The following is a 27,618-nucleotide window of genomic DNA, read 5'->3' as shown; positions in this document are numbered from 1 at the left end:
AAAAAATTAAAAATACTTTTATGTTTAAGGTCCTATTAGGCATGTTTCAGTTTTTAATTTAATGCTTAAAGTTTTGTCCAGACGCTTTGTGCCTTTAAACCATGGTTAGTTCAAACTGATTTTATTTTAAACCAAGGGTGAATGCTAACACAAAATACTACAGAACAATATGGATGAAAAAGACTGTAAAATACGCCATCATGTTCTTGGCAAGGTTCTATGAAATACAAAGCGTGTGAAGTGATGGGACCAAGTAGCATCAAGCATTACTTTTTTAAAATTAAGTGTAAAAGAACCAAACATCAGATAAATTGAGGGCCTTTGGAGGGGAAATGAGACAAGGGATTATTTGGGGGATAATGAATTGTTCTATTGAGAGAAGAATTTCGGATTATTGAAAATAAATAAAATCTGAAAGTTTAACATTTCATTTTGTTGAAATGACATAACAAATTATTTTAAAATTAATCCTTATACTAAAAAGCAGGTATATATCGTGCATTGAGTATGTTTACTAGTTGGGGTTGTCCCTAACGAGAGACTTTCATTTCTTCAACGAAGATATTCTGTTAATTTTATCAGTAACTTATGATTTGTTTTACTGGTTTATGCATCAACATGCGAATGTTTTTCAATTTTCTAAAATGCTTGAAATTGCTGTTCTAGTGATCAGTTCTTTGAATACTTTTGGGTTCTTATTCTGAATACTGCAATTGTCATATTATATTGATACGAGGAATCTCTACCCTTAAAATAATATATGAATAAATTTCCATGCATTATCATCTTTGTGTATTTTTTTATGCATTGTATGTCAGAATTACTTTTGTTCATACTAAAGGGCAGGAAAATCCTGGATTGGCTTGTGTTTTACCCAGGACTAATTAAATTTCAATTTGAACTGCAGGAAATTTTATTTTCTCCTTTAGGCCAAATATTGACGATAGTTTGAAAATTTTGAATCAATCACTTGTGGAGTGGTCAGATGATCTTAAAGGTGGAAAGCCTGTTCACCTATCTGGCGTATTTGATAAATTAAGTTACAAAGTGAGAAAGGCGTTTTCTGTCGATTCGGTGAAGTATTCCCTAAGAAGTGCAAATTGTGTTCTCAAATCTGAAGAAGTAGTAGTTGCTAATATTCATTTCCTGATATTAACTGTTGGAAAGGGAATGCCTGTTATAAATCCTGATACCTTTGGTTATGCCCCCGGAAAAAAAGGTTCACCACTTGCAATGCAAGAGCAGAAGGAAATTTTTGTTCTTCCTACAATTCAAGTTTCAAATTTACTACACACAGAGATACGTGTTAATTTGACTGATAAAGGTGATTGAAGTAAGAATACATTCTATATTTTGTTTAGTTCCTAGATATTATATTCTTACTTTCACCTTGTTGCAGATCTGCAGCCTAGCACGGACGACAGGAACACATGGAGTAATGCAACTATTCCATGTGGATCGACTTCTAACTTTTATGCTAACCCTGAAACCATTTATTTTACCGTTACTCTAACTTCTTTTGATTCGAGAAGTAAACCTGTCAACAGCAGTGACTGGGTTAGAAAATTACAAAAGCAAAAACATGATATCCCTCACTTGGACATTGAGCTGGACTTTGATCGTGGGAAATACTTTGCAACACTGAGACTGTCTCGTGGGCACAGAGGCACATTAAAGGTACTTAGCTACTAATGTAACTTTTATACAATATACTAAGTTGAAACTCATAAAATTTTATTGGGCTTGCTTGCAGGTTGTTGTTTTGACGTCGTACGCGTTGCAAAACAATACCAATGCAATGTTATTTTGCTTTGTTTCTAAACAAAAATCTTTTTCTAGGTAATCAGTTGATTGCTTATTATGTCAACTTACATTCAACCTGGTCCTAAACAAGATACATGTTTTTCAGCGAAGACATGAAAAGATTTGTTTCAAGCATTCCTCCAGAGTTGGGATCATATTTGCCTCCTAATTCCATCGCTTCATGGTTTATGAAGTAAATGTCTTTGTTCTTTCTGATTTCTATCTTATTTTTATTGAAGCTAGTGCTTGGTGTTTTCGTAAAAGATGTCACTGTCTCATGATGGACATATGCGGATTAGTTTTTATGTGCATATGCTGTAATAACTTCTCATTTGGAATTGTTATTATTATTATTATTGTTGTTGTTATTATAACAACTCTGACTATAAATATTGAAGGTCTTGATTTTCATCATTGGCATTGTTGGGCAGGTTAAAAATCTGATCTCGGGTCAAAACACAAAGACACAAAAGAAAATACTCTCTTTTTTCACAGAAGCATGATATTACATGTACATGTGTTATTAATTTATTTTTGAGAGGAAAAATAAGATCTCATGGATGAGATCCTATTGTTCTTTTACTGAATAATGTAAAACTTGTTGAACCACCTAAGTCATTCATGTGCACATCAAATGCTGCCGCAAACATTGAAGATTTGAAGTTTACTCTTAAAACAAAAAATGAAGAAAAATACATACTGACATTACAGTTCTGATTTGTGGAACAAGGATTTGCAAGCATAGATTTTGGGATTCTTCCTACTTTATTTAACATTCTTTGGATTTTCTTAATGTAAACATGGCAGAACCAATTTCTCACTGTTTATTTTCTAGATTTTTCCATCTCTCTTCTGGTGGAGGTGATGCATGGTAAAGTTTGAGCTCATCTGTATGTAAATAAAGATGTAGAATATCCATGCAGAGAACTGTTAAAATACTTATTTTTCATTCGTAATTTCGTATGTGGAGATTTGTGGTGATCTTTTTGCAATTTCAGATCCCCCAAATTGCGGCTGAAATTGTTGGAGGAAAAAGCATGTGATACACAATTAGACTTGGATGCTTTATCGGGCCTTGCAGAAATAGATCTTGAAGTAGAAGATATTTCTGGATTAAAAACTATTATGAGGTTGGGGGTCTCTCTGAGGCCATCCACTGGCAAAGAGGCTCTGTCTCAGATTGTAACTTTGAGCTCACGCTATGTTGTGTGCAATGAATCGGAAGAAATTATCACTGTTCGGCAATGCTATATGGAGGTTTGATCTAACTGTTCTATTGCTGGCAACCTGTCTGTTGGATTGTGTTATGTAAAAGCAATGACCTGTACTTTGATTTTATGTTTTGCTTTATTGAAAAAGGGAATGGAAGAGTCTATTGCTATCAACAGCAAGCAGCGGATAGCTTTAAGGTTGAAAAAAGTAATGAAAAATAAGAGAGAATTCAACGCTATTGAGAATCTTCTCCGAAAGCATACAAAATCTCAAGACGATATCTCTCTCTTCATTCAATTCCAACTGAATGAAAGTGGACTGAGTTGGTCAGGGCCAGTGTGTGTGGCTTCATTGGGGCGCTTTTACCTGAAATTCAGTAAATCCTCAGAATACCCTGAAAATCACCTATCAAATGAGAACAATTTTTCCCACTATGCAGTAGTTCATGTAGTAGAAGAAGGGTCTTCCATTGTTTTGCACTTTCATAGGTCGCCAGATACAAATCTGCCCTATCGAATAGAGAACCGTTTACATGATACTCCTATAGCTTACTATCAAAAGGTTCCATTTCACCATTTATTATTCTCAAATTTAGTCAGCATGGCTGCATGGGCATGCTCATGTATCTCTTTATAATTTCCCATCAGGGTTCATCAGCACCAGAAGCTTTAGGAGCTGGAGTTAGTGTGGGTTATGTCTGGGATGATCTGACTCTTCCGCATAAACTAGTTATTCAACTTGATGGTAATTTCTGTTCTTTGTGATTGTTAGTTTTCTTAAGATAATGATTAGCAGTTAGATTTCTGTGTAGATTGAGACTCTTTTTTTCAATTTTGTGCTATCGGTAATGTTGAAGACGATGTTCCTGGAAATCCTTGATGATTACGCATTATTCTCGTAGTTACACAGATGAACGAGTACTTTTATGATTTCTCGACAATGGCAGCATTGGCGGCTTAAGTTAATAGCCATTCTTTAATTTAGGAAAAATTGTTGCTGCCGGTAATGATGGTTTGATTGGCTTATTCATGTTAAGGATACTTCTGCTATCCAAATTTGATATGGTTGCATATTTAACGTCTCTGATTGCTGAACTGTGAATTCGATGTAAATGTTAGAAGACACACTAAAGTTTTCTTATGAGATGACTGCTGAACAGTGGTTTTCTTTGTTAAAGTTTTCTTATGAGATGTAGCAATAAAGCTTAACTGTTTAGATTAAACTTAAAAGTCATCGCAGAATTGAATTATTCAAACTAGATCTGAGCAGTTAGTGATCAATAAATTGATTATCTTGGGCAGTTGTTTGCACTCAAGTGATATAATGTTATAGGAGCCTTGGAGAAAATGAAAGAACTAATGTTTGCAAAACCACACAAGCTTTTCATCAATCTTGTTTTGCATCGGATGTGCAGTTATATCTTTTTTCTTCTGGCAGATGTGCATTTGCTGCGTGAAATTAACTTGGATAAGGTTCGGTCATGGAAACCATTTTATCGGAATAAGCAGACGAGAGGTCTGGGGTTTCATATACCACTTGAAAAGAAAGACCAAAAACAAACCACCTACAGTCAACAACTGCACAGAGAAACTGTAAAGGTAGGTTATGAAGTATATGCAGAAGGTGTCACTCGGATTTTGAGAATTTGTGACTTCTCTGATAGTCATAAGGTGAATGAGCCATATGGCACCCGAACAAAGATGCGGCTGAGAATCTCTTATTTGGCTGTTCACTTGCTTGAGCGTGCCAAGCAGGTTAGTTTAATTTATGAATCAGTTGTGCGAACATTATATATTTGAGTTGTGATGTAATTCAAGGCAACTCTAAGTTTAATGTATAAAGCTTGTTGCTCTGTTCTTTGAGGTATGTAGAGCTAGTCAAACGTTTGATGAGCCCTCTACATCAAAAAAAACTGACCTTGTGCACCTGTTGTGCCCTCTGGTGGAATGAAATTTTGACTGGCTCGGAAATCTGCATGTTAACGGTTAACTAACTAGCTGATGATGAAACATCACGATTGTAAAACTTGTCGTAAGAGAAAGTAGCCTTCACGTGAAGAAACCCTAGTTTTCCTTATTAACTTTATGACCTAATGCTTTACTTATTTTTTTATCTTCTGAAGGAGGTAGATAAAAGCGAACCATCCGATGATGTGCCAATAATAATCGGAAGATTTGAGAGGATTAATTGTGATTGTATGTTCACTAGCCGGCATAACTATAATCAGATCCGAATACAGGTATGTCCAGGTTTTTTGTTTTCCATTATTAATCTCTCATTCCCATCCATGTGGTGTGTTTTTGTTAAATCTGAAATATTGTGATGTACTTGATACTAGAATCCCCCCATATCTAAGTGCTTACTGTGGTGAATATGACTAACACATGCAGTCATTGAGTGTCGATGAGAAGTGGGTCGGTGCTCCTTTTGCAACAATGCTTCGTAGGCATCAATCAGAAAAGTCGGATGCAAATGATTGCATACTCCGCATCATGATTATTTTACGTCCATCCAGCTCCCATGTTAAACAAGTGAAGCATCTATCCATTGTGCTGCTGGTAACTTGGATAAATTGGTGTAGCTTTATGTGTTTTATTCAGTGTCATGAAACTAGCTGATTGTTGTTCGTCATCCTCTTTGCAGCCTCTCACCTTGAACCTTGATGAGGAAACACTAATGAAAATTGTTCCATTTTGGAGGAGCTCTCTCAGTGACTCAAGTGTTCCTCGTCAACAGTACTACTTTGATCATTTTGAAATCCACCCAATTAAGGTATGGTATTTTATATCTATGCTGTTTTCTTTTCCTGAACAGCAATAGGCTAATTTCTAATGCTCTGTCATGTGACAGATTGTGGCAAGCTTCCTTCCGGGGGAATTGTATTACAGCTATAGTTCAACTCAAGACACTCTACGGTCTTTACTCCATAGTGTGATTAAGGTATGGAAGCGGTTGCTTTTATAAAAATTCTCCTTTTTATGATGTCAATGTCTTTTTTGGGTGTTATTATGATCTTTGCATGGGGCTTCTCTGACTCTACGCAGATGCCGGCCATCCAAAGTAAGACTGTTGAGCTCAATGGAGTCCTTGTTACACATGCTATGATTACCTTGCGCGAATTGACCATTAAGTGTGCGCAGCATTATTCGTGGTAATATGTTGGGGTCTGTTTTCACCTTACTTTGTTCGATTATGTTTGCTTGTCTAAATTATGTTTAAGTTTCACAGGTATTCCATGAGAGCAATTTATATGGCAAAGGGTAGCCCATTGCTTCCTCCAGCTTTTGCTTCTATATTTGATGATTCAGCTTCATCCTCATTAGATGTGTTTTTTGATCCTTCAAGTGGCATAAATCTTCCTGGCGTGACCTTAGGTATATCTTCTCTATTTATTTGCATGGAAAGTAAGAGCAGATATCTGCACTGTGTTTTGTGGCTTTCTTATAGTTTACTGATTATGTAATACATGGGGTGCGTTGAGTTCATGGTTGGCATATTGCTTGAAATTATAATCTTTTTTTCTCTGTTGCATTGTTTTTAATTTTATTTTATCACAAGCACAATTTGGCAGACTAATTCGATTAAAGTTGGTTAATACCATATATAATTATCTGATCCTTTTCTTTTGTATGAGGTAGAACAATGTGAAAACACTGTTAGTGTTTTTGACTGATTGATAGAATGTTGTGTTAGATATTCTTTCTGTGGGCAGCTGTGTATGGTATTGAATGAGGCTGGTGTGGAATGTTAGACTTTAAAAGAAAGTTAATTTTCTATGGTATAAGAATTCTCTGCTACCTCATGGTGGTCACGTTCCTCTGAAAAGCTGTGATTTCATATCGAAATCGAGTAATTGCCTTGTGCATTTGTGTAGGACCTCAAATGATTGTACGTTGCAGCATTTTCTTAATAAATATAATAGTCAAAAAATTGTCATTTCTGTATCAGAATTACTTTAGAAAATGTGTTGATTATGCAAGGTTGAAAATTTATCATATGCAACTAAATTAAACAGGGTACTCTTGTGACAATCCCAATTGATTAGATTTGAAGGGTTTATTAATTTGTGACTTTTTAAAAAATAAAAGTTGTGTTTTGAGCCTGCTAAAATTGAAGCCTTGTCAATTTATGGTTACAGTATCCAGGGAGATATTTGAAGATTCCTTCTGAATGAAATGCAGTCATCTCCGAGAAACAGAACTTGCTATACTTTTTAGAAATAATATTGCTTTTACTTTTACGGTTTGTACTTGCTCTTTAATCTTAGGTAATTGATTGTGTTTTTTTGGATATTTATAATGTAAACTGAAATAAATTTCTTGTTTCAAATTGCTGAAATGGTTTTGTTGCAATATGATTCTGGCCTGATTCCTTGTTACGTGCATAAGGGACACTCAAGCTCATAAGCAAATTCATTGATAACAAAGGTTTTTCCGGAACAAGGCGTTACTTTGGTGATCTGGGAAAAACTGTAGGTCCTTTTTCCTTACTAAGAAGACGATTTCTTCGGTGTAGTAATCACTGTGTCAAAATAATTTTAAAATCTGGCCTAACTGCAGTTGAAAACAGCGGGGTCGAATATACTATTTGCTGCAGTGACTGAAGTATCAGACTCTGTCCTCAAGGGAGCAGAAACGAGTGGTTTTAGTGGAATGGTGTCATTCATCTGCATCTCTCTCTCTCTTTTTTTTCCTTCTATTTATGTCGTATTCTAATTTTTGGATCTTTAAAACTTACTGTTTCTATTAGGTTGGTGGTTTCCACCAAGGAATTCTTAAATTAGCAATGGAACCAACAGTGTTGGGTAATGCTTTCATGGAAGGTGGCCCTGATAGGAAAATTAAGCTTGATAGAAGTCCTGGAATTGATGAGGCAAGTGGAGTTATCTGCCCTCTCCTGTTGCATTATTCCATTCTTGTTTCTTTAGGAGTATATACTAGATCACCCAAGGATCCGAGATTTCAGAAGATAGGTGGTGAGGCTGGACAAAGGTGGCAGGATGAAGCGACTGAATTGATTTTGGGTGGTGAAACTCGTAGTTTATAAAATTTCACATGAAATTTTAAATATTTTTGTTCACCCTTCGCCCTTTACTGTTTCCACCTCTAGTTCCATCACGAAGATTTAATGATATAAGTAGAAAAGCACTTTTGATACTTTTTTTTGTTTTGATTAATTTAAATTTGCATTTTTCTTGTCTTAAGTTCAATTTTATACGGCTGAAATGTCTTTGTACAAATTTTTTATACTAGTTATGTTGAACGATGCAGCTGTACATCGAAGGTTACCTGCAAGCAATGTTAGATACGATGTATAAACAAGAATATCTCAGGGTCAAAGTCGTTGACAATGTGGTAATATCTAGTTGGTTCCGTTTTACCCCTCTTGTACTAAACCTACGTATTCAAATTTAAAATCCGTCAAATTTTTTTTTATGCTTCCTTCCCTCTCACAATGTGTTTATTGGTAATGCTACCAATAATATTTTATATTTTGTTGGTCTTCCAGGTTATTCTCAAGAATCTACCTCCTAGCAGTGCTCTTATAAATGAGATCATGGAATCTGTTAATGGCTTTCTTGCAAGCAAAGCCCTGTTGAAAGGGGAAACAACACCTCATTCCCTTCGATATATGCGAGGAGAAAGGGTATGCTTGTGCTCTGACTACTTCTTTTTTTTGATAGGAAACAATATTTTATTATAATGATATTAAGTTTTACAAGAGCGGATAAGCAATCCGCAAAATTAAGAAAAATTACAAGATTACACCGCCATTATCACGACCAAACATATTTCCAGTCCCTAACTAAATCCGAGATACGAAGATGTTTATATTCTGACAATACTATCAACCAACTTGAAACCCTGAATTTTATTTTTTCCCAAACTTCATCCAATGACTCCGATTTTTCTTCAAATAATCTTGTGTTTCTTTCCAACCATATCGACCAAAATTTGCATTGAACAGTCATAGACCACAATCTCGAGTGTCTTCTTCTTGCTTGCCAACTTGGTTCTAATAAAAACATGTCTTTTGCGTTCCTCGGAAAAATCCACAGAAAGCCCATTTCTTGTAACACCTTTAACCAAATGCTATATGAGAATGAACAATGCAATAACAAATGATCCTGATTTTCCTCATTTTTCCTGCATAGACAACACCAATTCGGGCATAAAGCACAGGCCGGCCATCTTCTTTGCACGGAGTCACCAGTCTATAATTTCCCCAATGCCACTATCCATGAGAAAACTTGAACTTTTGGAGGAACAGGTACATTCCAGATATTGCGAATGAATGAGAAAGACGGGATATTTGGACTTGTGAAGAATGAATTATAGAAAGACTTTACAGAAAACACACCCGAGGATTCCCCCAACCACATTCTAAAATCCCCAACACCCCACTGAACCCTAACTGTTTCTAAGACCCCTAGCCGGACAGCAAACTCACGTTCCTCTATCTCGTTGAAATTCCTCCTAAATCTTAATTCACAACTAATTACAGAGTTGACATTTCTAGTAACCGCGGATACAAAATAAATGATCGGCTTATTAATAACAGTAGAAATAAGAAACAAAGAAGGAAAACGCTCTTTAAACGAGACTTCCCCTACCCACTCATTCTCCCAAAAACGAATGATGTTACCCTCTCTGAACACTCCCCTAACTAACTGATGAAAAGCCGGGAAAGATCGAGAAATGCATTTCCAAGGACTTCTGATCGTCGATTTCTGACTACTACTTCTTAATGCTTATTTCGGTCATTTAAGGCAAATTTGGAACTATTTTTAGTTTGTAACAGCGTGTGTGGAGTAGTTTAACAATCGGTAATTGTCTTCATTAAATGAGTATGTACACCCTTTTATAGTTACAAAGAGCAAATAACAACACACTGATTAAAGCATAGAGAATCTCATTCTACCTAATTTAAAAATATAGTATCTTATCCAAATCAATTTATCTTATCAAATAAAGTCATGATTGAGTAAACTAATTATCATAATCTACACTTTCCCTCAAGCTTGGCTGTAAATGTTAAAGATCTCAAGTTGCCAACAAAGAATTCACCAGTCTGTTTTGGTAGTCCTTTGGTGAGTAAGTCGGTCAATTGGTGAGAAGTATGGACATTGAGATTACCCTTTTCTATATTATATTAAGTTCACAAACTCCACGGGCCACGTCTCTGTGTTCTGTAATTGCACTACTTTTGCTACGACAGGTTTTTGCTATGCTAAGTAACCATATTTCCCCATACAATGGTTCAGTACGTGAATGTAGGCTTTCTATTAGATATAGATCCAGATCAATCTGCATCTGTGAATGCATTTACTTATCGGTCATCATGATAGGCAAAGAGTTACCCTTTTCCAGGAGTTTTTTCCAAGTATTTCAGAATTCTATACATGGCATCGATGCGTCCTTGACCTGATGATTGAATGTATTGATTACTAGACTGATTGCAAAGGCAATATCTGGCGAGTATGTGAGAGGTAAATGAGTTTTCTCACAAGTTGTTGATATTGTTCCTTGTCCACGATTTTTCTCTCAAACATCTTCTCTTTTTTTTCTAGCTCGACGGGTATATTGCTAGGTTTGCATCTCAATAGTAACAAATATACCTTCTTTACTTCTGACAATTTCCACTCCTAAAAAATATTTCAGTATTCCAAGATCTTTAACATCAAATCCTTTTGCCATCATCAGTTTTATATTTGTCATTTCTTTGTTGTCATTGTCAGTGACAATGATGTCATCAACGTACAGTATGAGAATGATGATTTTTTTTTATTCTGAGAGTGTTTGATGAAGAGGGTATATTTGTTTGTCCCGAACATATCCATATTTCTTAGCTACCTCGGAGAATCTGCCAGACCAAGCACGTGGGGATTGTTTCAGCCCATTAAAGGACTTCTGAGGCTTGCATATTGTTCGAGTTCCCAATTGTTCTTTAGTCCTGGCGGTTGACTCTTTTATACTTCCTCTTCAAATCCACCATTTAAATAGGCATTCTTTATATCGAGCTGATGTAAGGGACAATCATCAGTGTTTTGTTTGGCAACATGAGCAAAGGTTTCAATGTAGTCAATGCCATAGGTTTGAGTTAATCCCCTGGCTACAAGGTGAGCCTTGTATCTTTCGATTGAACCATCAGTCCTATATTTCACAGTGAATATCCATTTGCATCCCACTTTGTTTTTCTCTGTGGTAATTCCACCTAACTTCAGGCGTTATTTTGCCTTGGTGGGTGCATTTCTTCATGGATCGTTGTCTTCTATTCAGTGACATTAAGAGCATCTTGAACAGACCTGAAAATTTTTACACTAACAAATTCGAGGTGAAAGCACAAATTGATGATGATAATTAGGATAGGAAACAAACTTTGAGATAGTTTTTTATAACCTGACGGAGGATCCACTATCGGTTCATCTTCTTGACTGTGGTTAGGATTCACAATGTTTTTTGTATCTTGAGGTTATCTTTAGTAGACTTGAAATTCTCGTTGTGTATTGATTATTCCCTTGTTTCCGAACCTGAAATATGTTCTGGAGGATTAAGCGTATGAGGAATAGGATCGACTGAGATTGGATTTGTTGTCGGAAGAGTTAAATGAATAGGATCAGTTGTGTGAAGAGGTAGATTATCCTAACAAGCTTCATCCAAGTTCCCTCATGAAGTGAAGCGGAGGCGAAGTAAGGTGTGCCTTCAAGAAAAGTGACATCCCGGGAGACAGGTATTTTCGGGTTTGAGGGCAGTTACGGCAGTAGCACTGATTAAGAATAACCAGTAAAGATGGTTTTGATGGCTCGTGGATCTGGTTTGCTTCGGCTGTGGCAACCAAAGGTTTTTAATGGAAGTTAAATGGGTTATAGAAAGGTGAGGATATTTGTGAATGAGGGATAAAGGTGTTGCAAAATTTTGAGGTCGACTTGGTAAGAAATTGATGAGGTGTAAGGCTTGGGCAACTTCCAACAAATGACGTTTTTTTTTCGGATATTCCATTTTATTGTGGGTCACACTGGATGGTATCGAAGTATACTTTACCATTATATATGTAAAGAGCTTGAATGTTTGTGTGAAAATGTGTTTTGAATCATTTTGTGGAATACTTTGAAGATTGTACTTGTGTCAGATTTGTTGTTGAGGAGGAATACCCAAGTGATCTGTGTGCGATCAACAATAAAGATCAGAATCAGAAACCATTTTTTCCTTGGGAGGTAGTGACTGGAGAGGGTCCCGAAATATCAAGATGTTTATTATTGAATAATGAAGGAAACGATCACTTTAAATACCAAAAAATGGGATGGTCTAATTGATGATGTCCCTAGACCAAGAAACAGAGGCAGAAGCAGCAATACAATTATTATCAAGTGTGGATTTACTAATAGAAATGAGGTTGATTGTCAAGGAAGGAACATGAAGAAAAAAATTCGGGATGATACTTTTAAATAGACGGATACTACCAATAGCAAACAAGGTGAGTCATCGACCCATTTACAATTTTCACTAAAGTGTGGTCAGGATAATGACTAAAAGTGCAAAATAAGCTGGGATCAGAGGTCATGTGGGGTTGGATGCACCGGAATCAACGGTGCTGTTCAATCTGCTCAATGTGGTCCTTGGTGAATGGTGTTGAAGTGCCAGAATTTCCAGAATGATCCTGGATGGTTTGGGGCTGAAACCCGTTTGCATCGCCTTTCTTTCTGGGCTGCCAGTTCGCAGGCTTCCAATGTATTTCCCAGCACTTATCTTTTGTATGGTATGGGCGCTTACCGTGCTCACACCAAGGTCGTTTGGAAGTGCGCGGAGCAGGAGATGATGTTTTGTGTGTCACAAGTGTGGAGACATCAGCGGCAGATTGTTGGTGTGAGAAATCGTTATCATCGTTTTTTTGTGCATTTCCTCAAGCCTAACATCAGCAAAGGCATCTTCAGGTGAGGGAAATGGTTCACGTGCAAATCGGCCATGAACATCATCAAGGTTGCGGTTGAGGCCAGCCAAAAAATCGAAGACCCGTTCTTTCTTCAGGAACTGCAGAATTTTGACATTGCAGGTGGCAGATGGTGAAGAATCTTCAAGGAACAGGTCCAATTCTTGCCAAATGTCCTGAAGGGGTGAGAAATATTGGGCGACAGATTTCTTCCCATGCGAGTCGCATCCCATAGCTCTTTTGCAGTTTTAAACCAGAAGTAGCGCCGAATGATAGTGGGCTCCATTGAATTGAAGAGTCAGGCAAGAACAATGGAGTTTTCGGTTGTCCAGGTTTTGCATGAAGTGTCGGAGAGGTTTAGCTCTGGTAGTTCACCAGTGAGAGAACCAAATTTTCCATGACCTCAAGCAACAATCTTGGTCGATTGAGCCCACTCAAGGTAATTCCTCCCATTTAATTTATGGGTGGTAATCTGCAGAGTTGAAAAGTCCCTTCTGGAGAGAGAAGCGATACTGCCAATGGATTTATCAGCCACTGTTTCGCTGGAGATCGCAGAGGTGGTTGAAGATTCCTTCGACAAAGAGCAAATCACACCCTACCGTTTTTAAAATAGCAGTAAAGTTTATATTTACTGTTGAATTTTTGAAGTGTTAGAATTGTAGATGAGAACATGCGATTGAACATATATTGATTGCATGGAATACAATCTTCCACCCTTTCATATAGATGAAATAAATATGATAGAAAATCTTTCCCATAATCAAATCATAATAACATTTATCCAAGATACATTGCAATAATAATAATAATAACAATATCAAACCTGATTGTAGAATATATTCTTTAGTTTCTAGTGTCAATTGATGTTCGAGCAACTCTTCAATCATGATACTTGTTAGCAGGAATGGAGGATAGGACCAACAGTGCTGACTTTGTGTGAGCACCTTTTTGTGAGTTTTGCAATTCGTTTCCTTCGCAAGCAGGCTGGCAATTTAGTGAGTAGCATCAAGTTGAAGGAAAAAACAAAGGAAGATGAAGGGAAAGCGATTGTTGAGTCCCCCGGTACTGGAAATAAACAGAAGGTGAAACTGGTGTGGAAATGGGGAATTGGCAAATTTGTGCTGTCTGGTATCGTTGCATACATAGATGGGCGATTGTGTCGAAATATTCCTAATCCTTTAGCAAGGAGGATTGTTAGTGGATTTTTGTTGAGTTTTCTTGATACAGTTGGTGATGAATCCAGGTAATCAAGAATTCTAATAGAAAAATGGAAAAGGGGCTTTTATTTTAATAGGTGCTTCTTTTCTTCTTTACCTATCTTATATTTATATGTTTCTTTTTTTTTTAATCAACTCTTAATTTTCACACTTTTCTTAATTTTAATAATAATTTTAATTTTTTGAATTCAAATTTAATGTTGTACGCATTTAGTTTATTTAGTTTTTTAAAAAATTAATTAAATTTTTTAATGTTTTTAGATTCAATTTTTTTTTAAAAATAATAAATAAATTTTTAATGTTTAAAAAAAATCTAAATGAATAACTAATAAAAAAGCAGTTTGTTGCATGCACAATTAGTTGCCTCATTGAATTGAACACGAGTTTAGTAAAGGTTATTTTGAATATGAATGGGCTAATTGTGTACATGAATCAATTGTGCAAATCTTTTTCTTCTTTATCTTCACCCCTCAAATAATTAAATATATAATTTTGATGACTTGTTAGATATCACAATGAGTCGGGTTTAAGTATGATTTCATATATTTCGTAATCATCTTTATCGTCTGTATTCATCCTAATTGGGTGTTCAATTTCATCTGTATTTTAATACTCATCGAAAGATTGGATATTAATATCTTACTCAAATATGTTATTACAACTTATAGTTGTATTTTTCAACAAAATATCATAAACAATTTTTTCTAACATTATTATCCTACAAAAATAATATCAACTTTATATTAATATTTTTTTCGTTCTATTCAATTAATATCATTCAATAAAAATAAAATATTAGAATTAACACCTAAATATATATAAATAGATAGGCATAGATTTTTCAATTAAATTATGATCGTAAAATTGTTTCTTTACACTTGGCCTGGGACTTCGTCTGGTGGGTTTTTTCATCCAATAAGATTAAATCTTATCACCTTCGTTACTTTGTGTTTTATTATGTTAGTCTCATCCTAAATATAATTAATAGAGTATTAGTGAAATCAATGGCTTCTAAATTACAGTTTTAGTAAACTTGGAGGCATTAATAATATATCCTCTCCAATAAATTAAAAATTAGGGTTAATTTAATGAAGAATGTGTTATAAAGTGGATTGAAAAATATTCTATTAGGGAGAAGGAAACATAGCATATTGGTGTTGTAATCCCTAAAGACGATAAGTTTCATTTCATACTAACTCTCTTGTGAAAAGTCTAAAAAACAACAAAAAATATATATCCTTCGTTTGTTTANCTCACAAAATACGATCCGTGAGATCGTCTCACACAAGTTTTTGCCAAAGTTTTATATATTATTTTAAAGAACACAGAATCGAAAATGCTATTAATCCCGACATTGCCCACTGTAGCTCATTTCCGTATTTAGCATGTATGTTTCCACGTGGCGTTCAGTCCAAAAGTCAAAACTAAAAGCAGTTGGATCCACAAATCCGCACTTGCAGTCTATTTAACGACCGTTCCCCCTATAAATAGCATCAGACAACACTACAAATACAACCTTGTATTTTTCAGTCTGATTATTCCATTTATTTAGCCTTTTTTGCTCGAATCTGAATTGAAAGACAAAAACAATTAACTGAAACAAGGTGGGGGAAAATGGGGAGGATGGATTATTTAGCGATGAAGACTGATCAAGAAACGACGGAGTTGCTGAACTCGGACTTGAATGAGCTGAAAATGGCTGCCAAGAAACTCATGGATCATGCCACCAAACTGGGCGGTCTCGGCTTCGGAACTTCTTTCCTCAAATGGGTCGCCTCCTTCGCTGCAATGTTAGCTTTTTCTTCCATCCCTTTTGCATTTCTCTCCCGAGACATGATCTCTTACTTATGTTGATCAAACTTCGTATTATAGCGGATACTAATGTTAGAATCCTTTTCATCAAGTTAGATATTTGTTGATCTTGGACCGAACGAACTGGAGGACGAACATGCTGACTTCTCTACTGATTCCTTACATTTTCTTCAGCTTTCCTTGGTCGATGTTCAACTTGTTACGGTAATTTCTGTGTCTGGAAACTCTTACATATGTTGTGAAAGGATTGTTTCTGGTGGTTCTATGAAATTAAAATGAATTTGGGACTAGTTTCACCGGATTTTGCAATGCTTCCATGATTTGGATAAGCTTGTTGACAAGTATTTGATCCGATAACTTGAATAGGGGAGAGGTTGGTAAATGGATTGCTTTCATTGCAGTTGTACTAAGGCTTTTCTTCCCCCGACATTTCCCAGGTAAATATCGAGCTAGGTCGAGTCTTGGTTTTTCTCCCCTCTTTTCTGTACTTAATACTATAAAACCATTATACTGGTCCAAATCTATAATTGTTGCAGACTGGCTGGAGATGCCTGGTTCGCTGATCCTTCTGTTGGTAGTCGCCCCGGATATCTTCGCTCATACGATGAGAGGCAACTGGATTGGAGTAGCAATATGTCTTGCTATTGGATGTTATCTGCTTCAAGAACACATAAGGGCGTCCGGTGGATTTAGGAACTCGTTCACTCAAAGCCATGGGATATCGAATACTGTTGGGATCATTCTCCTGCTAGTGTTTCCTATCTGGGCTATGGTCACACATGTTGTCTGACTTGTTTAACGGATTTTTTCTTGTCCGGAAATCAAGTTATAAACCCTCTTGTGTATCAGAATGACATACTGGTAGTTTTCTTTGCGTTCCTTTGGTGTTGTGTGGGAAACACAAGCTTTGTAGCTTCGAATTAAGTTGTTCGTTCTTGTGAACTTTGTATTGGCTTTGTCTGAATTTTTTGGGAATTAGACCAAAAACCAAAATTGAGTTGGGTAAAGAATTTAAAGGAAAGTTACTCTATGAAAGTACGGCTTGAAAAATATCCATCGTTTTATAAATGAAAAACATCTAAAAATGAACATCGGATATATTTCACATATTTAGTTTCTTTTTATTAAGAGATGATATTTCATGAGTTAAAACTGAAACTCTAACCACAGATTTTTAAATATAATAATTCAGTAAAAGATGACAAACGGCTAATTTTGAAATCCATTAGTATTTGAATTTAATCAAAAAAAAGATGATACTTTGCTCTAGATTTATTAACTTTTGTAGGAACTAATTATTGCTCCTATATTACAATTATTCTTAAAAAAGACAATATAAATAATGTTGTAAATAATTAATATAAAATGTTTTATTCGATATTTTATGTAAGAATAATGTTTTGAGTTCTTTGTTTATTAATTATAAACTAATAAATTAGAGCTTATAAACTGCCACAATATTTTACAAAAGTTTAAAAATTTATGAAATAATTATTTAATATAAAAAAAATTAATTAAACCACTATTATCCGTTTATAATAGAGTTGTCAAAACGGACTGACGTAACGAATTGACCACCATTTAGATGGGTTGGGATATTACCAAGCAAACTCATCAATTTTTAGTTATAATTGACAGATTGGGACGGGTTGGCGGCAATCCACCGAAACTCATCGTTTGGCGGGTCAGAACAGATTAAGAAATTATCAAATCAACTAATCTATTTGGTAGGACGCATCAATCGACAGGCCTGACCTATTTTAACAACCTTAATTTGTAATGGTGGGTTTGTAACTTTAACCGGACAGTTTATAAAGGTGGGCTTGTAAATTTTAACTAACCCAGTCTCTCTTTTATCAGGCCTAAGACGAGGGAATAAGCCCAATTCAGTTCAGTCCAATCTATCGAGCCCAAACTGACAAGCCTACCCTAACTATTCAGATTGGTTTTGTTCCACCTTCTCCACTGGTGGATACCGCTTCATCGAAGATCCAGATTCGACTTCAAGATTCTGTTGCGGTTTCGGTATCGGTATCGGTATCGGTAACTTGTCCTGCCGTCAATTGTCTCAGCTAGTTCGATGCAATCGATGGAATATTGTTTCAACTGTATTGAAACCAAATGAGGATTGTTTGTTAATTTATGTATTTTTGCATCTTTGCTCGCCTAATTCTAAAAAAACCGCGACCTTCATATGTTTCGGTTAACACCTGTGATTTTAGCTCGCAGAGAATTATCAGGCCTTCAAAACCCATCACTCAAATCCATCGAAAGTTTAAGAAATCTCCGAAATCATCGCTCAAGAACGAGTTTATAGAACCAAAAGTGTACAAGAGTGATGTAATCCCTAAAGTATACAGTATATTGAAATACTCGACGTGGGATTGTGCTCAAGGACAGCTGGAGAATCTCCCAATTAAATGGGATTCATACGCTGTCAACCAAGTCCTCAAGACTCATCCTCCTATGGAGAAAGCGTGGCTCTTTTTCAATTGGGCAGCAAGGAGGAAAAATTTCAAGCACGACCAGTATACGTACACCACTATGTTGGATATTTTTGGGGAAGCAAGGCGGGTATCATCAATGAACTTTGTGTTTGAGCAAATGAAGGAGAAGGGGATCAAGATCGATGTCGTTACTTACACTTCCTTATTGCATTGGATGTCAAAAGATGGGGATGTTGATGGGGCGATTAAGGTTTGGAAGGAGATGAAGGAGAAGGGATGTGATCCAACAGTTGTTTCTTACACTGCTTACATGAAGATTTTGTTCGATCACAAGAAAGTGAATGAGGCAACTTGTGTGTACCGGGAAATGCTTCGGTCGGGCTTGTCGCCAAATGTATACACATATACGGTCCTGATGGATTATCTTGCTTGCTCTGGTGAGTTATCTCATTGTATATGGTCGCGGAGATTTGATTTCCGAGTTTCGAACTTTTTAAGCTGTCGTTATTGAATTTCACTTCTTGAGAGAGTTTTTGTCACTTTCTTGAACGGAATTCAATGTCAAAAGAAAATTCGAAATGCAATGTGGGAAGGAGAGTGCGCAAAAAAAGTTGTTTTGACGGTATATTTCTTACTCACCGGGAAGGAGAGTGCGCGTTGTATTTTCTGTGCCTTGTACACGCATATTTACATTATGACAAGCATACACACACACACACATACGTATAGGTGTGTGTAGGTGTAGACACATGAATGTTTTATTGGATTTTCTAGAGTTGTTTCATGCATAAAATAATTAAATGTGATCTTTTCATTGATCTAAGGCAAAGTTGACGAGGCTTTGGAGATATTTAAAAGAATGCAAGAAGCTGGTGTGCAGCCTGAAAAAGCTACATGCAATATTTTGATTGAAATATGTAGCACGAGAGGGGAAACATGGGCAATGATGAAAATCCTTCAATACATGAAGGAAAGCTCCATTGTCCTCCGGTATCCTGTATATCAGAAAGCACTCGAAGCTTTTAAAATGGCTGGGGAAAGTGATTTTCTTCTGAGGCAAGTTCACCAACACTTGAACAATGAGTGTCCAGACAAATTTTATGCAATGCCTTCTGAGAGTGATTCCACTATCGATAATGGGATTGTATTAAATCTTTTAAATAAGCAGAATCTTGTTGCTGTTGATTCTTTGCTTACTGACACTATGAGGAAGGGTATCCCACTAAACGCTGAGGTTCTCTCGAAAATTGTCGAGGTAAACTGTATTAATAGTAGACAAAACCATGCTTTACTGGCATTTGAGTATTGTGTGGAGTTGGGAATAGCTGTCGACCGAACAGCGTTGCTTGCCTTAATAGGTTTGGCCGTGAGAACAAATTCATTTCAAAACGTGATGAAAGTCGTAGAAGAAATGGTAAAGCAAGGTCAATCTCTTGGTGTACACTTAAATTCACTTCTAATATATCGTCTTGGCTGCAACAAAGAGCTCGTTTCTGCGGTAAAAATATTTGATTTATTACCTGATGAAGAGAAGGGCACTTCCGAATTTACGGCCTTAATAGGCGCTTACTTCTCTTGTGGGATCGTTGACAAGGCTTTGGAGCAATTCGAAATCATGAGGAGCAAAGGTGTTAAACTTGCATTAGGAACTTACTGTGTCTTGATAACTGGTCTGGAAAAATGTGGTAGAGTCCGCGACGCGGACTGTTACCGGAAGGAAAAGAAGAGACTTGAAAGTGAAACCTGTGCTCGAGATGTTTCAATGGAGGAGACCGTATGCAACATTTTATTTGCTCGTGGATAGGTCCAGAATTCGTATTAAAAAAATTTAATTTTGATGCTGATTTTGCTAGTAATTATGTGTATTTTTATTAGTTGAAGTTTTTTTTTTCTTTCAAGATTCTAATTATATTGATAAAGTTTATTTAAATATGCCATATCTTTTTTAGCACAAGGAAGAAAAACATGTTCAAATGAAGATTTCTCGAATTTGAGTCTAGCAAGTGAAAACAAGATTGATATTGTCACTGTCATTGAGGTTAGAGTGACATAAACCTCACTCATCGTGGGAGAGGTCAAGGTTCTTGTCTTGATGAATAAAAAACACTCCGAATCACAAACTCCTGTAATAAAAATAATAAAATAAAATTTTGGTCCATATGAGGCGCATAATTGTGAGTTTTAGTGGACTGAATTTGCTAATTAATTATAAAATTATTTACATTTTTAATGGAGTTAAAGCTCCGACTAAGATAGGATGAATGATTGGTGTATGGTCCAAAGGTCATCCAATGAAAAATCAATTTATGTGAAAAAAATCTGATAACTTATTAAAATTGAAAAATTTTGAAATTTTCAATTTTAATTTCATTTTTTTATAACAAGAGAGCTCGCATAATGTTTTTTTTTAAAAAAAAAAACCAACTTGATATGCACGCAAAGTGTGGACATGAAAACTAATACATAATAATAAAACATGTATTTATTTTCTTTCGAATCAAAGGATAACGCAAAACTGAATAAAACTCAGCCAATGAAGCATAAGAATTAAGAAAAAATTCAAACCATTTATAGTAAAAATAATAATAATTTAACTCTAATAATTATTTAGTGCATTAATATTTAAATTAGATGAGACGTAAGGTAGCTCGTGGGGTGCTTCACATTTAATAGCAAACCAATCAAAATACAAAGTATAATATCGACCCATTTATCGTTTCATTATTCAATGCATCCGCTGATCGTATTGTGAATGTAGACGATATATTTTGTGTTATCTATGCTTCTTCGTATTCACGTTGAATAATAAATTGTCAATATTAAAAAAAAACTCCGACTCTTTAAAAAATATTATTACTGTGACTAATAAACAACGTTTGGAAATATGTGTTGCATATATTAGGATGTGATATTTTTAGTTATAATTTTTTAAAAAAATCAATTATAGTCTTGCAATTATATTATATTATATTGAATTCAAAATTGTACAAATATTATTGTTATTTTTTATAATTAGATTGTTAAAATCACAAATGATTTATTTGGCATATAATTATAAAAAGTTAACAATTATGTTGATAATTTATTTAGATGATTTTAATTTAAAAAATTAAATTTGATCGTTACATTTCATAAAGATTAAATTATATTGAATATATTTTTTTCTATAAGTTAAAGAGAAGAAAAATGACAAGCTGTCACACACTACTTTACAGGTTGGCAACACCGCCCGCTGTTCGAAAAAATAAAGACCTTCTAATTATTTTCTGACGTGTACGACTGTTTGATTCCCTAAAATACCCTTACATTCTTATATATCTACGCCCACGTACGTACCCCTCCATAATACTACACAGATTAGAAGAGGTGGAGGCATAATAATATCACTATAATTATGGGCATTTGCAGTTCCTGCGAGTCGGGTTCTGCAGTGAATACAGCCAAACTGATATCATTTGATGGAAGATTGCAGGAGTTTTCTTCCCCCGTCAAGGTCTTCTACGTGTTGCAGAAGAATCCCGAGTGTTTCATCTGCGACTCCGATGAGATGAACTACGACGATGTCGTGTCGGCGGTGAGTGATGATGAGGAGCTGCAACTGGGTCGGCTCTACTTCGCTCTTCCGTTGAGCAAGCTGCAGAGGCGGATGCGGGCGGAGGAGATGGCTGCGCTGGCGGTGAAGGCCAGCTCCGCTTTGGGTTATAAGAAATGCAGGTGTCGTGCGAATACGTCGGTGTTTACAGATGAGGCGGTGAATGTGGGGGACGCCGGGGCCGGGAGAAGTGGCCGGAGGAGGGGAAAGTTCTCGGCGAGGTTGAACGCCATTCCTGAGTAGGCAGCAGGCAGGGCTATTTTGGGAATTAGACTCTAGGAATATTCATTTTGTATAAGGTCAATTGAGCATGAAATTTGATTATAAGAGTTGCTCTATTTTGGAAAACAAATTTTCTATTTTTGTTGCATTTTTCTCTATCTACTTATAATCAATATATCTTTTATCTTTTAAAAATATATATACTGAGTTATTTAACACAAAAACTCTAATAAAACCGTCTCACAGTTCAGTTTTATTATATAAATCTTCTGCTCGTTCCGACTCATAAAAATATCATATTATATCAAAATTAATGATTTTTCCTGTATATAAAAATTAGATCATACATATTATACTTACTCATTATTCAAAATATGGAGTTCTAGTCACACAAAAGCCTAATTCAACATATCATCGAAAGGGACAAAACTAATCTTCATATATCAAAATGCAACGAAATTTTATTTACAAACAACAACTTTTTGTCGTATGCTTGACTTTGACGTGACATAATTTTGACTTAAATGTTTATTAATGTCACGCATCGAAAATAATGAATAAAATATTCGAACAAGTGTTTTAATATTAATCGAATTCGAGATTCGAATCTAACAAAAAGAAAAAGAAAAAGATAAATACAACAATTTGATGGAACAATTACTTAATTAATGATACATATGGTATATGTAACTAAACTCGTGTGTGGGCTAAACAATTTTGACAAAAATAGACGATTGATTATATCTTCATATCTACTTCTTTGCGCCCCTACTCTACAATTAAAGTGTGAAATGTAACTATGCACGGCTTTTCAAAAACATAATCTTCCAAATATATTTAAATTTAAATAATTGTTTTAAGATGTGTCGGGATCCATAGAAAAGTTAAAACAAGACAAAAATTTTTGTGAGATGGTCTCACGGGTCGTATTTGTGAGACGGATCTCTTATTTGGGTCATCCATGAAAAAGTATTACTTTTTATGCTAAGAGTATTACTTTTTATTGTTAATATGAGTAGGGTCCGTGAGACGATATCACATGAGACCTACTCTTAAAACAATTTCAATGTTACAACAAATTATTTTCTCGAAAATCAAATCTATGAATGATAAGTCACGTCAAAGAATATTATGAATTGAATATATTAACTTATCCGAAATCATCTAAATTAATAACTCTTCCTTGCTTGCAAGCTTGCAATTAGTTGTCATTAGAAAAGTGACACCCTCTAATCATTTAATTTCGAGGTCTCTTTATCGTTCCCTACCTCGAAAATTGGTTGGTACCTTTAATATATAGGGTTTCCACCTATCCTCTGCTCATTATTTTTAAGTGGGATCACTCTACAAATTAGACGTTGAATTATGATTGGATATCGTATATTTAACGATGAACATTTATCTTTAATCCTTATTCTAAAATTTATTATTTGATTTGAAAATACAACGTTTCATAAAATTTAATTTAAAATCGAATAATATATAGACTTAATTCAGAGGTAATCACTTTCAAAAATAAAATTAGAAAAGGTTGGCAAAGACTGTACCACTCTTTATCCCACTCATAAACCTAAAAATTAACTCACATAAACAAAGTAGTAATATGGGCTAATAAATTTCAAAAGGCCCACAACCAGAAAGCTGATCCAATCCATAATTTTGGACCCTAAAGTTTACTACCTGCCGAAGCTTTCAAGATTCTGTCGCCGATATCAGACTCTACCCGGCTTAATTAATCGAATGTCTCTCTACATGAGAATTGATTTTTTTTATTATTATTATTAATAATAAAAAAACTTAGAAATCAAATTTGTAAATTTAAGAATCAAATTTGTAATTTTCTGATTTTAATAAGTTTTTTTCAGTTAAATTTAATTTATCGTACCAAAAAATAGGGGATATTTTGGAGATTGAAAAATTTATGACACTTCCCACTCAACCTTTTTCGAATTAATTATCTACAGATAAAAATAAAAAACAATCCAACAACGCCTGCACTCCTCGTTTACCGTGGACCCACATATGGAAAAATTACACTTCTGTCCAGTTTTTATTTTTATTTAATTTAAATGAATTAAACACTCCCAAATTGCATTATTGTTTTTTAAAAATAAAGTTGGTCAAAAGAACTCTATTTGAATGAGTTTTCGAATAATAATAAAAATGGATCAAAGGGAAATGGTTCTTCCTCTATTAATATTCTTTTTTAATTTAATAAAAAAACTCTTACAATGTAAATACTATATTAATAGGGATGTTTAATGCTATTTTCCAAGTAATCAGGCGGTGCAACACGTCCTGCTGTAGAGAATAATTCCTCCACATAGGGCTATTTATTCACAGTTTTCACGTAGTCGAATCGCCGCAGTAAAAGCTTTCCCAGATCTTCTCTTTTTAATCATCCATGGCGTTCAGTAAGTCAATAACCCAACGCCTGTTCAACATTTCAAGAGTCCCAAACCCCCCACCCCTAACAAATTTTCGCGTTTCCTCGTCATCATTGGCTGTGAAATCCGCCGCGTTTCGTCGTCAAGGAACGCCTGATAAACTAGACCACGATCCGGGGGATGACGGTGTTTTCCGGCGATGCTTCCACCTCATCCCGGCCGCTGTGGCGTCACCTGAACTTGGGTATTTCCTCAATGGAGAAAGGCTCTTGGAGAAGTTTCGGGGGATGGACGTTGTGAAAGAGCGGATCAGGATTGGTGAAGCGTCGCCGCTGGAGGAGACGGTGACGTTGGCGGACGCGAAAAAAGTCCTCATGGTTTCGCAGATCGAGATTGTGAAATCCACGCTGAGGAAGATTGAAAAGGGTTGTGTTTCTTATACGGAGTTCTTGCAGATTTGTGTTCAAGAATGCTCGAACCATGATCAGGGGATTAAATTTGCTGAATTGCTTGATGAATCAGGGGCTGTTCTCGTTCTTGGAGATTTTGTCTTCCTCAGGCCGGAACAGGTTTGTTTTCCTTTCTTTTTCCTGTAATTTATGTTAGTTAAACCACATCATGTGTTCAATGATTTTTTTTGGCTTGCTTGCAATTAGGAGGTGTTGGGCTGGATTAAAATTTTGATTCTTTGTGATTTATATTTTTGGATTTTTTATTTTCAAGATTCAATTTGAAAACCGGAGAACTGATTAGCTTTTTTATGATGTGTGTTGTGTTTCAGTGTTCTTCAACAGGAAAGTGAAACCATGTTTCGAACCAAGATCTCTAAATACGAGACGGTGACTTTTATTTGGGGTGGATCACTGCTCAATGCATCAGGATTTTAAACTGATGTTAATTCTTTTAAAAAAAACAATTTTCCTGGGCGAGTCTGCAAGGAGATGATTTCCCATGTTTGGAGCGGATAAATTGGGAAATACTAGTAAAATTCCAAACTTTTTTGTGCTGGCCTCTTGCACGCCTTTGGCTAGGTAGCAAACATTTTTTTGACATAAAACTGCTCCTGTTGTTGCATCAAGGGTGCCCTTCAAACAAAATTTGAACTTCCTAGGTCCCCACCTGATTGAGGGTGTGTGAAGTTTTATATGATGAATGAGAAGTCAATTTGTGTGGATGACTTTTTTTTTTATAGTTTTTATGAGGGAAGCGAATAGAGGAGAATGAAAGAGCATCCAACTTCAATTCCTTTTTATTTCACCTTCTATCAATGGATTAACAGAACGCGTCTGTTGAAAAGTGATGGTGAATTGAGTGTAATTAAGATCTTGCTCATCTCTAGTCCGAGATTTTTTGTCGATGGAAAAGTCCATAGGATTGATGTGGTAATTAGTATTTGGTGTCAAACATTCGCAATGATGTGATCTTGAAAACGTAGGCTAGCTCTTTCTTAAAAAAAGATTGTCGAAACACAATTTTCTGGTACGCTTTTTGGTGACAAAGAGGTTAGCTGGGAAGGGAGTAGAAGGTAGGAGTATCTAAAAATCTGTTAGCGATGAACGAGTTTGTTCATCTTGTCCTAAACTTGAATTGATCATAAAAAATGATCATATCTGAAACATAGAGGTGGAGCGGATCCAAGTTTACCCAAATCTTGTGTACCTTTTTTCATATGATACAGGTGATGAAAACCATCCAAGGCCTAATCCCTTCAACTGCAGCACACAACCCAAACGATCCAAGAATGAAGCAGCTCCAAGAAATGGAGAAGCGAAAGATAGCCATTGATGAGAAAGCAGAACATCATGTGAAACGTGAGCTCTTCTGTGGATTAGCCTGTTTGGTCATCCAGACAGCTGCGCTCATGAGACTGACGTTTTGGGAGCTTACATGGGATGTAATGGAACCGATTTGCTTCTATGGTACGTCTATATACTTCATAGGCAGATACGGCTTCTTCCTAAGGACCTCCAAAGAGCCCTCGTTCCGAGGGTTTTTCCAGAGCCGGTTTATCACTAAGCAGAAGCAATTGATGAAGCTTCAGAATTTCGATGTCGAGAGGTATAATGAGCTCAAGAAAGCTTGCCATACTGATCAAATGACACCCCATGAACATCTGAGAATGTAGAAGTTTGGATCTTTTCGATTATTATTTGAAAACTGAGATGGACATACAAAATTTTTTGAGAAAGAACCGAGTGTAAAGTACAGTTTTGGTTTTTAACTTTTAATATTTAGATAGTTGAAAGAGATGTATTTCTTGGCGGCAATGTCATCGCCGGTGTAGTAAATTGAGGCTTTTTTAGTGTTGAATTCAAATGATCTAATTCTTATTCTGTGCTGGTATTTATGTTGTTGGCTAGTTTGAATTAAAAAATGAAAAATAGAAGAGTAATATTCGAGCTTGATGTCAATCAAATAGCAAAATTTAGCTCCACAAACAGGGAAATTACTTAAAAGCACTACAAAAAAAACATGTTAGCAACGGTTTGAAAAGATTCGTCGTCAAATTTTGCGACGGTTTGTCATTAACCGTCGCTATTAGCAACGGTTTTTTAAATTATCAGGCGTTTTAAGTTTGTTTTAAATCAATTTACCATCTTAATCTACTAATTAGAGTGTTTTTGTAATTTTATTTTTCAACTCAAACCCGTGTTTTTAATTGTTTTTATGAATATTCAAACCTCGGCCTCATCAATTTCACATTCACTATTCAATCTAATAATTTGAAATCCTCTCGCAATTTTTATATCCTCAAATAAAAATATCTATTTACACAATTTGAGAATATGAATTTTGTTGCGTAACATGATGTCCATAGAGTTAATTTTATTATTAAAATAATATTTATTTGTTTACTTTTTTTTTTTTGAGATTTTTATTTGTTTACTTGAAATATATCATTTGGTGCTTGCATAGATAGTATCAATGGCATAAATCGAGTCATTCAATTTATAAATTCATCCAAATAATCATTGTCTATATTTTGAGTCTTACATATG

At 35.5% G+C, this 27,618-nt stretch overlaps 5 protein-coding genes across 7 annotated transcripts in view; all 5 read left to right on the top strand.

Moving 5' to 3' along the window:
* Positions 1 to 14,233, top strand: part of LOC140970834 (uncharacterized) — a 36,434-nt gene extending 22,201 nt beyond the window's left edge. The window contains exons 17-36 of one of the 3 annotated variants that reach the window (XM_073432776.1): positions 908 to 1,324; positions 1,400 to 1,677; positions 1,754 to 1,839; positions 1,910 to 1,996; positions 2,802 to 3,060; positions 3,163 to 3,576; positions 3,663 to 3,759; positions 4,453 to 4,769; positions 5,138 to 5,254; positions 5,406 to 5,573; positions 5,659 to 5,787; positions 5,866 to 5,955; positions 6,060 to 6,166; positions 6,244 to 6,389; positions 7,404 to 7,486; positions 7,575 to 7,670; positions 7,765 to 7,887; positions 8,286 to 8,369; positions 8,524 to 8,661; positions 13,845 to 14,233. In XM_073432776.1, coding sequence (XP_073288877.1) covers positions 908 to 1,324; positions 1,400 to 1,677; positions 1,754 to 1,839; positions 1,910 to 1,996; positions 2,802 to 3,060; positions 3,163 to 3,576; positions 3,663 to 3,759; positions 4,453 to 4,769; positions 5,138 to 5,254; positions 5,406 to 5,573; positions 5,659 to 5,787; positions 5,866 to 5,955; positions 6,060 to 6,166; positions 6,244 to 6,389; positions 7,404 to 7,486; positions 7,575 to 7,670; positions 7,765 to 7,887; positions 8,286 to 8,369; positions 8,524 to 8,661; positions 13,845 to 14,189 — 3,581 coding nt within the window. In that variant the 3' untranslated portion in view covers positions 14,190 to 14,233. Of the gene's footprint in view, positions 1 to 907; positions 1,325 to 1,399; positions 1,678 to 1,753; positions 1,840 to 1,909; positions 1,997 to 2,801; positions 3,061 to 3,162; positions 3,577 to 3,662; positions 3,760 to 4,452; positions 4,770 to 5,137; positions 5,255 to 5,405; positions 5,574 to 5,658; positions 5,788 to 5,865; positions 5,956 to 6,059; positions 6,167 to 6,243; positions 6,390 to 7,403; positions 7,487 to 7,574; positions 7,671 to 7,764; positions 7,888 to 8,285; positions 8,370 to 8,523; positions 8,662 to 13,844 lie in introns of those variants that run through there. The other 2 variants (XR_012174192.1, XR_012174193.1) reach the window with 2 other exon arrangements.
* Positions 14,234 to 15,691: 1,458 nt separating this feature from the next.
* On the top strand, positions 15,692 to 16,907 carry LOC140960426 (cold-regulated 413 plasma membrane protein 2-like). Its single transcript, XM_073418690.1, has 4 exons — positions 15,692 to 15,949; positions 16,068 to 16,175; positions 16,338 to 16,408; positions 16,508 to 16,907. The coding sequence occupies exons 1-4, from the start codon at positions 15,774 to 15,776 to the stop codon at positions 16,759 to 16,761; spliced, it is 609 nt and encodes a 202-aa protein (XP_073274791.1). The 5' UTR covers positions 15,692 to 15,773; the 3' UTR covers positions 16,762 to 16,907.
* Positions 16,908 to 17,916: 1,009 nt separating this feature from the next.
* LOC140970833 (pentatricopeptide repeat-containing protein At2g01390) lies at positions 17,917 to 20,357 on the top strand. The gene is made up of 2 exons (XM_073432775.1): positions 17,917 to 18,855; positions 19,243 to 20,357. Exons 1-2 carry the CDS (start codon positions 18,114 to 18,116, stop codon positions 20,220 to 20,222), a joined length of 1,722 nt encoding a protein of 573 aa, XP_073288876.1. The 5' UTR covers positions 17,917 to 18,113; the 3' UTR covers positions 20,223 to 20,357.
* Positions 20,358 to 21,753: 1,396 nt separating this feature from the next.
* On the top strand, positions 21,754 to 22,349 carry LOC140960418 (uncharacterized). The gene has a single exon (XM_073418678.1). It carries the CDS (start codon positions 21,813 to 21,815, stop codon positions 22,251 to 22,253), a length of 441 nt encoding a protein of 146 aa, XP_073274779.1. The 5' UTR covers positions 21,754 to 21,812; the 3' UTR covers positions 22,254 to 22,349.
* A 2,213-nt stretch (positions 22,350 to 24,562) lies between these two features.
* Positions 24,563 to 26,952, top strand: LOC140970832 (calcium uniporter protein 2, mitochondrial-like). Its single transcript, XM_073432774.1, has 2 exons — positions 24,563 to 25,188; positions 26,298 to 26,952. Exons 1-2 carry the CDS (start codon positions 24,637 to 24,639, stop codon positions 26,742 to 26,744), a joined length of 999 nt encoding a protein of 332 aa, XP_073288875.1. The 5' UTR covers positions 24,563 to 24,636; the 3' UTR covers positions 26,745 to 26,952.
* The last annotated feature ends 666 nt before the right edge of the window (positions 26,953 to 27,618 follow it).

Source organism: Primulina huaijiensis, chromosome 2 (assembly GCF_012295235.1).
Source record: "Primulina huaijiensis isolate GDHJ02 chromosome 2, ASM1229523v2, whole genome shotgun sequence".
NCBI lineage: Eukaryota > Viridiplantae > Streptophyta > Magnoliopsida > Lamiales > Gesneriaceae > Primulina > Primulina huaijiensis.
The sequence above is the reverse complement of the archived record's forward strand: the minus strand, read 5'-3'. Positions and strand labels throughout refer to the sequence as shown.

Coding starts and splice junctions, on each gene's coding strand:
- LOC140960426 (XM_073418690.1), top strand. CDS start 15,774: ATGGGGAGGATGGATTATTTAGCGATGAAGACTGATCAAGAAACGACG. Junction 16,176..16,337: donor TCGATGTTCAACTTGTTACG/GTAATTTCTGTG, acceptor TAACTTGAATAG/GGGAGAGGTTGGTAAATGGA. Junction 16,409..16,507: donor CTTCCCCCGACATTTCCCAG/GTAAATATCGAG, acceptor TAATTGTTGCAG/ACTGGCTGGAGATGCCTGGT.
- LOC140970833 (XM_073432775.1), top strand. CDS start 18,114: ATGTATTTTTGCATCTTTGCTCGCCTAATTCTAAAAAAACCGCGACCT. Junction 18,856..19,242: donor GGATTATCTTGCTTGCTCTG/GTGAGTTATCTC, acceptor CATTGATCTAAG/GCAAAGTTGACGAGGCTTTG.
- LOC140960418 (XM_073418678.1), top strand. CDS start 21,813: ATGGGCATTTGCAGTTCCTGCGAGTCGGGTTCTGCAGTGAATACAGCC.
- LOC140970832 (XM_073432774.1), top strand. CDS start 24,637: ATGGCGTTCAGTAAGTCAATAACCCAACGCCTGTTCAACATTTCAAGA. Junction 25,189..26,297: donor TCTTCCTCAGGCCGGAACAG/GTTTGTTTTCCT, acceptor CATATGATACAG/GTGATGAAAACCATCCAAGG.